Source organism: Plecotus auritus, assembly GCF_963455305.1.
Source record: "Plecotus auritus genome assembly, chromosome: 2".
In the NCBI taxonomy this organism is placed as follows: Eukaryota; Metazoa; Chordata; class Mammalia; order Chiroptera; family Vespertilionidae; genus Plecotus; species Plecotus auritus.
Window position 1 is genome coordinate 2,868,064 of NC_137771.1, and position 11,848 is coordinate 2,879,911.

Sequence of the window (11,848 nt, forward strand, 5' to 3'; positions counted from 1 at the left end):
CCAGAGACACGTCTGTCCCCCCAGACCAAGGAAGCTTCCAGAAAGAACCCCCAGGAGTCCAGAAAAGGGGCCCATGATAGAGTGAGAGCTCCATGCCAGCCGAGGGCCTCATGTGCCAAAGCCAGCTTGCCCTGCTGTCCCTCAGTGCCCCACAGGCGCGGTTCAGGGGGCCAGAGCCAGCCCCGGTGGGCGCACCGCAGGGGGCCTCAGCCTGAGGACTGCTCCCCAGGGCACCTGAGGAGGGTGGAGTCCCAGGGCCACCCAGAGGCTTTCTCGGGGAGCGGGGGAGCGCTAGGGAAACAAGTCAAAGGGACAAGACCCCCCACCCCCCAGGAACCTTCTATGCTGGTGACTGTGGCCATGTCAGACCTGCACGCCACAGACACAAGTGTGCACCCAGGACACACCAGCACCCAGCCCCCCGTCCTCCACATGGGACACCCCACGCCCGCCTGGGACGCCCCTGCCACCCCCCCCCCCCGTCCCCAAGGCAGAGGGGAAAGGCCCCCACGCTGGTCTCGTGGCTCCCGTTGCCACCCTCTGGGAGCAGCTAGAGGCGCTGGTGACTCGGGTGGCCCAGTGGGTGGCCCAGTGGGTGGCCTGGTTCCCACACATCCCAGCCCTCCCCGGAAGAGGTGGGACTGCCCAGCCTGGGCACCCCTCTGCTCTGGGGCCCTCCTCCAGGGTGGCCAGGGACCTGGGACCTCCCACCCAGGGCACAAGGGCCCCCCTGCCTTGTACACCCCCCATCCTGCGGGGCAAACAGAGGAGGCGGCCTGAGCGTGGCCCAGGTGCCAGCCGTCCCGGGGGCCGCTCGGGGGCCTGACCAGCAGCGAGGGCACCGCTGAGCACCGGACCACACGGAAGGCACCGCTGCTGTGGCCGAGGCCTGGGCTGCGGGCACAGGGCCGGGCACCCAGGGCCGCCTGGGTTGGGGTGGGCAGGCCTTGCTCGAGGACGGGCAGGCTGAGGCTAGACGAGGGATCTGTCCCTGAGCCCTGATGGGGGAGGGCAGGCATTGTTTGGGCCAGCTGAAAAGGGCCAAGGGGACCCCCAGAGTCGTCCCCGGGGGCAGTGACGGGCTGGCTGGGAGCCAGGCTGGGGATCGGCTGCCTGTCCACGCAGGCCCACTCCGCCTCCGCCTCCCCGCGCTGCGGGGAGCCGCCTGGGCAGAGCCGCCCCCGCGCCCAGACAATGCCCAGCGCTTATGTAACAGGCTCGGCTGCTGTCACCGGGAGGGGGCCTCTCCCTCCGCCTCCTGCCACCTCCCTCCGCACGGCAGTCCCCCAGACGGGAAAGGCCTTGAGTGACCAGCCGAACAGACAAGGAGACGCGCAGGCGACTGCAGGGGCTTCCAGAAGGAAGCCGAGGCGGAGGGGCACACGCCAGCCCTCATCCACGCCCAGAACACACCTCGGAGGGTAAGGCCGCACCCTCTGCCCAGGGCAGCCCGTCTCTGTTCCTGAAGCCCAGGGCCCAGCACCAACGGAACCCTCCTCGGAACGTTCCAGGCTGGCACGGGGAGGGGACCCCACCTGCTCACGCCCTCTCCGACGGGACGGACAGGACAGACGGGACGGACAGGACAGACGGGACAGACGGATGCTGCTTCCTCTCCCTCACCGCTTCTGTGGCCCTGAGGACACCAGGCTGACCTTCTGTGACCCTGCCCCCACCCCCACCATTCCCTCTCTGCCTGAAGCCCCTGCAGTTCCAGCCCCGCCCCCTCTCCTGCAGGGGCCCCCAGCTTTCTCAGACCAGACCTGGGAGTCATCCAAGCAACACTTCCCCGCCATCACCCCCCCCCCCCCACCCAGCGCTGGCCCTGGGCCCTCCTCCGGGAGCACAGCTCACCCTGGGGGAGAAGAGGCCTCGGGACGCCCTGTCCTGCCCGCTCCTGGCTGCTCACAGCCCTCGGGCCGCCTGGCAGTGCCCTGGGCACCAGCCTGCCCTCCAGCCAAGGCTCCATCGATCCAAGCAAGACTATAATTAGGCCCCATTAGCCTGTTTTCCCTCCTACCTGCTGGGCTCCCAGGCCAGAGCAGGTGGGGGAGGGGCAGGGGGACCAGTGGGGACAGAGCGACCAGGGCAAAGAGAGGTCCTGCTTTCTCTAAGGCCGCCCCAGCCCCTCGCCAGCTCCGGCTCGGCCCGAGGCCCTGTGGGATGCAGCCCGTGAGCGGGGCGGGCCCTCCTCGGGGTAACACGTGACAACAGTGAACGTTCCCACATCCACCTGTGCCAGGCACAGCAGGTGGCACCTGTGAACTTATATTCCTTCGACGGCACTGGGCGATGGCACCGTCACCCCACGTGCGGGAGGGGAAACCGAGGCTCCGAGGGTCTCCGCATGTGCCCACATCTGATTCGCAGATGGCAGGTGATAGAGCCAGAATGGCCCCGACCCTGCCCCTCCCTGAAGGCACAGGGCCCTCCCAGGCTCAGGCCTTCCCCGCCGTTACTCATCAAGCATTTAAGCTTAACCAGCAGGGTCTGTGCCAAGCTTGGGGCTGCGCCCTGGGGAATCCGAAGTGACTCGGGCCACCCCTGGCCCGAAAGTTCATGCAGGGGGGGGTCCCTCGGGGGCAGCAGGGCTGGTCCACAGACCCCCCCAGCAGCCCAGCCCGGAGACCAGCGGCCAGCCCCAGGGAGCTTTGCAAGCACAAGGTCGTCAGAGCAAAAGACAAACACGATGGCAGAGAGAAAAGTCAGGTCGTCTGCTTTGAGGTGCTCACAGGATTGGGGTTCCCCAGCCAGGAGCCAGGACAAGGGCTCCATCCCTGGGAGCTAGAAAGGCCAGCGATGGGGCCCCAGCTCGGCGCCCACCTCTCGGGGCCTGGGCAGGGGGCTGCTGCCACTCCCCAGCCCAGCCTGGCACCCAGCCGGGCACACGACCATCTGGTGGCCAGAGGGAGGAGCAGGGAGCACAGGCTCCAGCCCCAGCCCTTCCCATGGGGGTCGCCCCACTGGGCCCATCTTTTCATCCTTAAAATGAACTTGTCGCTGCCGACCTCACAGGTGATGGAAATGTGACCCTGGAATGAAGAGTGCCCAGGCACTGCCCAGTGGGTGCCCGCGGCGGCGGCAGGGGCAGGGAGGCCCAGCACAGTCAGGACAGCAGGAGCAAAGGGGGGAGGGGGGGGCCTCTGGTTCAGGCTCTGCTGGGCCAGGGGTTCTCGGGGCTACCCCAGGGCTGGCCAAGACAAGTCCTTGGAGAGCCCCCTCTGACTTCACAGGCCCTCTGCTGCTAATGGGGGGGGGGGGGGGGGGCGGGGATACTCTGCCCAAGAGAGGATTAATAATTTATTTATGACATTTAACAAAACTCAGACATCACCTCACTGGTGTCTCATCAAAGAAAGCATCAGACGTGAGCACGCAGGGCAGGCAAGTGGGGGTGGGTGGGCAGTAAGTGAAGCTTTCACCCTAAGAGACTGGGGAGGGGGATGAAGGTGGGGGAGGCTGGCGGCCCAGAGCAGGCAGAGGGGCCCCCATGCAAACCCAGAGCCCTGGCGGGGGGAGGAGGAGGAGGGAGGGGAGGGAGGGGGAGGGAGGGGGAGGGAGGGGGGAGATGGGGTACCACACCAGCAGGGCCAGGGAAGACAGGGACGAGAGAGAGGGCCAGCCATGACTCAGGGAGACAGACCACAGATCTGGAGACAGGGCTAGATGTGGGGGGGAGGAAGGAGGGGGGAGAGAGGGGGGAGGGGGAGGGAATGAGAACAGAGCCAAAGAGATAAGGTGGAAAGTCTCAAAAGTTTTACCTGCTAAAGCCCCAGAGTTAGACCCTCCACACTGTACCCAGGACCTCGCCAGAGAACACAGTCGGGAAATGTATGCTGGGTCAATGGATGGATGGATGGATGGATGGATGGGGAGGATGCAGGGGTGGGTGGATAGAGTGTGGGGAGGGTGCAGGGGTGGGTGGATGGAGAGTGGGGAGGGTGCAGGGGTGGGTGGATGGAGAGTGGGGAGGGTGCAGGGATGGATGGATGGAGAGTGGGGAGGGTGCAGGGGTGGATGGATGGAGAGTGGGGAGGGTGCAGGGGTGGGTGGATGGAGAGTGGGGAGGGTGCAGGGGTGGATGGATGGAGAGTGGGGAGGGTGCAGGGATGGATGGATGGAGAGTGGGGAGGGTGCAGGGGTGGGTGGATGGAGAGTGGGGAGGGTGCAGGGATGGATGGATGGAGAGTGGGGAGGGTGCAGGGATGGATGGATGGAGAGTGGGGAGGGTGCAGGGGTGGGTGGATGGAGAGTGGGGAGGGTGCAGGGGTAGGTGGATGGAGAGTGGGGAGGGTGCAGGGGTGGGTGGATGGAGAGTGGGGAGGGTACAGGGGTGGGTGGATGGAGTGTGGGGAGGGTGCAGGGGTGGATGGATGGAGAGTGGGGAGGGTGCAGGGGTGGGTGGATGGAGAGTGGGGAGGGTGCAGGGATGGGTGGATGGAGAGTGGGGAGGGTGCAGGGGTGGATGGATGGAGAGTGGGGAGGGTGCAGGGATGGATGGATGGAGAGTGGGGAGGGTGCAGGGATGGATGGATGGAGAATGGGGAGGGTGCAGGGGTGGGTGGATGGAGAGTGGGGAGGGTGCAGGGGTGGGTGGATGGAGTGTGGGGAGGGTGCAGGGGTGGATGGATGGAGAGTGGGGAGGGTGCAGGGGTGGGTGGATGGGGGATGGATAGGAAGTAGGTGACGGGGGAGATGGCTGGTGAGTGGATGGTAGATGTCTGGGGGGAGGGTGGATACATGGGTGGGTGGATTCATAACTGACGGGCCGGTGAGTGAGTGAACTGAGGAAGTGATAGATGGCTCTTAGTCTGATTAATAGAGTGAGGCTCATATCCCACAGGCCAAGCCACTGGGCAAACTGTGTGGCCACCTTGCCTCCCTCCTCCCAATAAAGACTGCTAAATACTATGGGGCTCCCTGGGACACCCCAAACCCACCGTCCCCCACAGGGGGAGGGGCAAGCTAGGAAGGTACGGCCCTGGGGGCATGCTGGCATCACTCCCTCCTGGGCCCTTGGCTCAAGGAAGCCTAAGATGCCCATGTGACTGGGGCCAGTCCTGCGGGCACGGGGCACAGAGGCCACTCAACGCCTCCCTCCCGCCAGCCCCACCGTGGCCTCACACTCCCACTCGCCGCCCGCCCAGCCTCCCCCACCCCCAGCTTACTGGGTGAGGGTGGGAGTCTCAGAAGCATCTCCCTGGGGAAGGCAGGTCGGCTGCCCCCGGGACGGTGCTCATTCTAGCGGCCACAGTGAACTGGGCACCTATGCTGAGCGGGCACTGTGACCTAAATGTTCCCCCGGCTCCGTCTCACCGGCCCTCACAATAACCCTCTGTGAGGTAGCCGGTCCACATCCCCATTCCACAAGTGGGGACACTGAGGCAGAGGGGCTGGGGACTCGCCCCAGCAGAGCCAGGATCCAGCCGCCTCTTGGGCGCTTGCTTTGCCTGCTTCCATCCCCCTCACCAGCGCCAGCACCAGCAGCACCACCACGGTCCTGAGCCGGAGAGGCCGGCACCCGCCCAGCCCTGCCCCTGAAGCAGGCTTGCCCACCTGCCTCTCTGCCAGGGCTGCTTGGGCAAAGCGCTGCGTGGGAAACAAGAGGGGGAGGTGGGAGACGGGCGAGTGAAAAGAAAGTGGATCTGACAAGTAACAAGTCCACGTGTTGAAGATTCAGACGTAGCGTGACAACTCCAACTCGTTAGCTCCTGCTGCAAACAGGCGTTGGAAGCCGCCGGCCCCGGGTCCACGCGAGGCAGGGCCAGGGCTCCGGCCAGGGCTGCAGAGCTGCTGCAACGGAGGGCGAGGGGGCCCGCTGGTGGCACCGCAGCAAAGACTGGGCCTGGGCTGGGGCTGTCACAGTGTCCAGGGGCCAGGGGTGGCCTAGGGACTCTGCGGCCCTCAGACCTTGAGGCCACAGCCATCTCTTGAGCATCCGCAGTGCTGGGTGCCGGACACAGCTGGTGACCGAGGGGGTCCCACTCCTAGGGGTCCAGGGAGGCGGCAGTGCACCCAGTAACTAACGCAGGAGCAAGGTCAGGGGCAACGGGTGGGCTGCACTGGAGCTGGAGGTCAAGCCTCCAGGTGGTGACCTTGAGCTGGACCTGATGACGGAGGAGGCGAGGCGAGCAGGTGGAGGTCACGGCCAGTGCTCAAGGGCAGGTGGAATTGGGGGCCCAGACGCAGCAAGGAGGCCAATGTGCCTGCGGAGTGTGCACAGGGCAGGGGGAGGGGCCATCCACGCCGCGGGGTCGAGGGCCTGATCGTGGGACAAAGGTGACCGGATGCGGGGTGGAGGTGGTCAGTGAGGACTTGTTAGGAGGCTCCGGAGTGGGAGCAGGAGGGGACAGTGGCTGGAATCAGGGACATGGAGAGAAGCCGGGGCTTGGGAGGCTCAGGACAAGCTCGGGGGGGGGGGGGGGCACATGAGGTCTTGCTGGTGGAGGGGACTGCAGCCCTCAGGCCACAGGGGCCGAAGCGGGACCTCTCTCTGCAGGGCCTGGGGGTTCCTGGGGCCTCGGGGCCAGCCTCCCCCACCCTGGAGCCGTGGGCACAAGAGCAGGAGAGGGAGACCAGGTGGTGGGCAGGTGACGCTGACCCAGGGGCTCTGGCCCAAGCGCAGTGAGTTGGGTGTCCGCAGTGGGCACCAGGACACGACCAGGGAGAGGCAGAGTCTTCAGGAGAAGGGGACAGGGGACCCCACCAGGGGGTCGGTGAAGTCCCCGGAATAAGCCTGTTGATGCATGTTCAGTTGTCCACTGTCCCCCTAAGTGCCACATGGGGCCACGCCCGGAGCACCTCGGAGCACCTCGGAGAGCGGCTCACCGAGGAGCCAGCCCCCCCGGTAGGAAAGGGCCATGTTCCCCTGCCTGTGCGGGCCTCTGTGTTCCTCCCAGGAGAGGCAGCTAATTCCCTGGATCGGGGGCCCCGCCCCTGTGGGCCACCTCACCCCCATTCCTCTAGCCCCAGCAGGCGCTTCGCAAAAAGTTGGCCAGACTGTCTGAAAGATGGGGTGAGGCTGGGCTCCAGCAGGGCCCCAGTTACCGTGTCAAAGCAAGCACACGGGCAGGGAGGGAGGGGCCCCTGTGGGCATGGCCCCCCGAGGGGCCCCCTCACTGGGAAGACAGTGCAGCCTGCGCAGCTGCTGCCCGCTGAGCCCCTCTTCTCACCTCCTGCACAGGAGTTGGGGTACCAACTTGTGGCCTATTCTTTCCCCTGGGCGAGGCACACGACTGGGCCAGGGAGCCCCTGGGCCGCCCACAGGTCTCTCCGGGCACAAGAGGCCCAGGAGGGAGGGGGGCAGGCCCTGCCCAGCCGTGCCAGGAGGGGGACTGTCCCAGAGAAACGGGGAGCGGTCAGCTAAAGACTCATCATGCAAGGCTCCATGTTTATGCTGATCTGAGAGGGAGGCGAGGGCAGGGCGGAGGCCTGGCGCAGGCCCACAGCCAGGCAGGTGGGCTGGGAGGGCACTGCCGGCCTGGCGGTCACCGGTCACCCAGGCTGGCGCCCGGCGAAGTGCTTGGGAGCGGCGCTCACAGCACCAGCGGCTGGGCACGGGGAGTAGGAGTTCGAGCCCACAGCCCCAAGCCGCGGCCCTCGTGGGCCTGAAGGAAGCGGTTCCAGCCAGGGCTCTCACAGGGTCCCCGCGCGGCCCGTCTGAGCCCCACTCCCGGCCCCACCCAGCGCGCCCTGGAGCCGAGATGGCCCAGCCCCCGGGAGGCCAGAGGTGCGCAGGGCAAGAGCGAGGGGTGAGCAGCTCCAGGAGCCGAGCGAGATTCCGCCCCCTTCAAGGGCACGCGGGCTGACCCCGGGGCGCCGCGCCCCTCCCCACCCGGCGCCCAGCGCAGCCCCCGCCCCCCGCACGGTCCTCCGAGTGGCGGCCCGGTGGCCCCGATCGTGGCCGCCCGCGCCGCGCCCCTGCGCCCTTGGCGGTGCGGAGCCAGCGGGGCGGGAGCGCAGCCTGGAGCCGGGCACCCCCACCCGCGCCTCCCGCGCCGCCCGCAGGTCCTCGAGCCCCACGGCCCGGCCCCGGCCGGCGCCCCGCTCACCTGACATCTCGTCCTCGTTCTCCATCTGGTCCGCAAACAGCCGCGGCAGCGCCTCCTCGGTGCCCAGCGGGCCCCGCATGCCCGGTGCGGGGGGGAGGGGAGGTGGGCGCCCCCCCTCCCGCCGGGCGCGGTGCCAGCCTTAACCCGTACGCTGCCGGACTGGTGAGCGCGGCGGGCGAGGCGGCCTCGGCGAGAAGATGGCGGCCGCCAGCCCCCCCACCCCCCCAAACCTCCACCCTCCCGTCTCGACCCCCCTCCTCTAGGCCGCCTTCGCTCTGCGCCCGCAAAGCCCGGGCCGCTCCGCCCACCGCGCCCCGCAGCCGAGTCCGCAGCCGACGAGGGTGGCGGTGGCAGCGCGGGCGGCACGGCGGCACGGCGGGGGGGCGCACACATGCCCGGATTGTGACGTCCAGTCTGGTTGCTGTGGCAACCCCATCCCATCGTTCCGGCAGCACGACTAGTTAACAGCAGAGAACAAGTTGGGGACTAGTCCGGAGCCTCTGGGTGCAGGGTGGGGGCCGAGCGCCCTGGAAGGAGGAGCCGTCGAGGTCCCCGCGCGCCAGGGGACCCGACGGACGGCCGAGCGGGCAGCTGGCCTAGGGCGAGCGGCCGGGTAGGAGGCTGGGAAACGCCGCCCGCGCACCGGCCCGCCGCCGCCCCGCCCGCCGGGAATGCGCTGGGCCGGGTTCCGAAGGGCGTGGGGCAGGGTCCCTGGGGCGGCGCGCGTTCCGCTCACACGCACGGGGACTGCCGCCTCTCGGCGCCCGGCGCGGCCCAGACTCGGTTCTAACACCGTTCTGAGCTCCTTTGGAAAGAGGATCAGAAGGAAATGTGTCCCGCACGTGGGGACGGGGCGCTCCGTTGACTGGGGGTCGGATTCTTTCAGAAACATCCGTGCAGGCTGGCTCCTCCCCCACCCCATCGCACCCCGCTCCCACCGCCCACGTGCCCTCTTCCAAAAAGCCCCTCCAGGCTGGACCCAGACCTGGGGCGGGGTTGAAGGGGGTGCGGATCGGCGTTCTCTGTGCCAGAAACTCCCTCAGAAGCCACGCGGCGGGCGCGCCGAGCGGGAAAGGAGCCACCAGCCCTTGGTTGTTAAAGGTGAAGATGGGCCCGGAATTTTAAACGAGCGCAGCCAAGCCAGCCCACCTGCCGTCTTAAAGCTGCTCTAGGGCGGCCAAAGTCTCAGTGGCCGGCAGGATGGCCAGCTCTCTCACTTAGAGGGGCAGGAAGTGGGGGGGGGGGGGACCCCTCACCTCACTGCCTCCGCCAGAAACGTTTGGGGGTACCCACTGGAGCCCATGTGGCTGCCAGGGACCTGCCTGACTTGGGAGTCAGCACTGGGAAGGAGCTCTTCTCTGGAGCACCAGCCCCTGGGGCCCTGGCTGATACCCGACCCCACCCCCCACACTGGCATCGCCAGGAGGGCTCCCTTTGCTGGGGCCTTTGGGGAACCAGGAGACCTTTGGGGGAGGTGGCCACAACCCACGCCACAGTAAGTCCGAGCTGTGTCCAAGCTGTGACCAGAGCACTGGATGGCCTGGGAAGATGTGTGGCCGCTCTTTCCTCCCTCCCCATCCAAACTGGTAGCCACAAGCCCCACGCAAAGCTGCTTCCTGCATCCTGGGCGAGGGCAAGGTGCTGGGGTCGCTTTTAAACCCACTGGAGACGAAGGAGCCCAAGCCGGCAGCGGCAGGGCAAGGCCCAGGTGGCAGGGAGGCGGCTAAGAAGGCGGACGGCTGCTGGTGGGCTCGGGCTGTTTCCCGTCACCGGGCACCTCGCAGAGGGCCCGAGCACCGGCACCCCGGCCGGCCTGCATTTTCCCCGACAAAGCTGCCTAACTGCCCAGGAAAATACCCGAAGCGCCACCGAACATGCCACCCTCAGCTACCAGCCCCACCCGCCCAGCGGGCAGGATGAGGTCAGGACACTTCCACGGGTTCCCTGTCCCACTTCAGAGAAGCTGACAATCGTTCCCATCACCACAGCGACCCCCTGCACACACACACACACACACACACACACACACACATTCACCTTGGCTCTGCTTCCCAAGACCAGTAAGAAAGGGGAGACGGGGAGAGCAGTTCCAGCTGCTTCACTGGGCAACACTGGAGTTGAAGCTCGTCACTCAGGAGCCTGTCTCCATCCTGTCCTTGCCCCCCAAAGAGTGAAAATCCAACCAATTCTGCGAACAGGGAATCAAGCCATTAAGGTTCCAGTTTCAGGAGACAAGACTCTCCTGTTTGCTGTTCAGAGCTTGTAATTACACTTCAGTGAAAATTCAAAATAAATTTTTTAAAAACTAACATACCGGTTAGCCCTGGCCAGACTGGCTCAGTGGGTAGTGTCGGCCCTCGGGCTGAAGGGTTTCAGGTGCAGTTCTGGTCAAGGGCATGTACCTCAGTGGCAAGTTCCTCAGCTCGGGTAGGGGCGTGGTGGGAGGCAGCTCATCAATGTCTCTCTCGCGGGCATGTCTCTCCCCCCCCCCCCACTCCCTTCCACTCTCTCTGGAAACCAGTGGGAAAGCATCCATCCGCAGGTGAGGATTAGACATATGTATAAGCACCAAGGAAATGGTCCCCGCGGCCGGAGCTGCAAGTTGGGAACTCAGACACACACACTCCTGTCTCTGAGCTCCTCCTAAAGGCAGGTACCCCTCCTCCTGTGAGGACAGCTCCCTTAGTAGCATGTCCCCTCACGGCTATCTGATGGCCCCACGTGACTAGAGGCCCCGTTAGGGCAGTGCAGTGCTATCCCACACCCCCACCGTCAGCAGGTCCCAGCTCTGACTGGGCCTCAAGAGCAGGTGCACCGTCACTGCCAGGATGGCAGTCTCCCTTGAAATGAGGGGTGAGCACCCCCGTGTACAAGGCCTCTCATTTGCACTTGAAGCCCCTTCTCTGGGGGAGCTTCCTTCTGCCAGAATCCAGATCACTTGGGGGTGGGGGGGCGGGGCTCTCAGAAAGGCAGGCTCCGGGCCGTGGCCGTGGCCGTGGCCGTGAGCTAGTGCTGGTATAAGCCTTAAAGCAGCCCCTGGACAGTCTTACCTGCTCCCGCTTGGCCCGAACAGCCCAGAAAAGGGAATGTGGACCCGCAAATCCCAACGGTAGGGAGAGGTCTCGATGACGAAACCTTAGGGCACTTTGTGGACGAGCACCCTCCTGGCACCATTTAAGGCAGCCCTCCCTGCTTCCTCCGCAAGGCCTCCTGGCTGGGATGGCACCGCCCCGGACCGGGCCTCTCACCTTCCAGAAAGAGGCGCCACCACAGCCGAGTGCCCCAAAGCAAAGGCTGCTCACAACTCAGCCAGGCTCCCCCAAGGTGGCTTCTGGCCCCCATCAGCCTTGCTCTGTCCAGGGTCCCTTGGTACTGCCAAGTCTGTAACTGGCCCATCAGGGACCCACATCCTAGGTGTGTCCCCTCCCACTTGATAAGCTTGGGGGGCGGGGAGGGGTCACAGGAAGGACCACAGCAGCAAGAGGAAGGAATGGAAGTGGGCCCCCAAAGCCAACTTCCAGGCTCTCCTGAGGTTATCCTAGCCTCGCAGGAGTCCTGCTCACCTCCCAAGAAACCAAGTGTCCCCTAAAGAGGCTGAGCTCTAAATACCCCAGCACACCCTGGGACTCTGACCAACTGTCTTTCAATGTGTTTGATAGGACTGAACCCTCTGCCTGCCCCCATGCTTCTGACACATGGGGAGCTCAGGCCCCGGTCTCTGGGCCAAGGCCGCCCCTCCGGGAAAAGCAGGGAGGGGTCAAGGCGGCTTTTGAAAGGAAAACAGCAAATACTAAACC

General features: G+C 65.9%; 1 protein-coding gene across 3 annotated transcripts in view; it reads right to left on the reverse strand.

Moving 5' to 3' along the window:
• The window catches only part of CHD5 (chromodomain helicase DNA binding protein 5), a 59,247-nt gene extending 51,000 nt beyond the window's left edge, over positions 1–8,247 (reverse strand). For all 3 annotated transcript variants that reach the window (XM_080656709.1, XM_080656708.1, XM_080656707.1), the window contains exon 1: positions 8,052–8,247. In XM_080656709.1, coding sequence (XP_080512835.1) covers positions 8,052–8,130 — 79 coding nt within the window. In that variant the 5' untranslated portion in view covers positions 8,131–8,247. The remainder of the gene's footprint in view (positions 1–8,051) is intronic.
• Between the last annotated feature and the right edge of the window lie 3,601 nt (positions 8,248–11,848).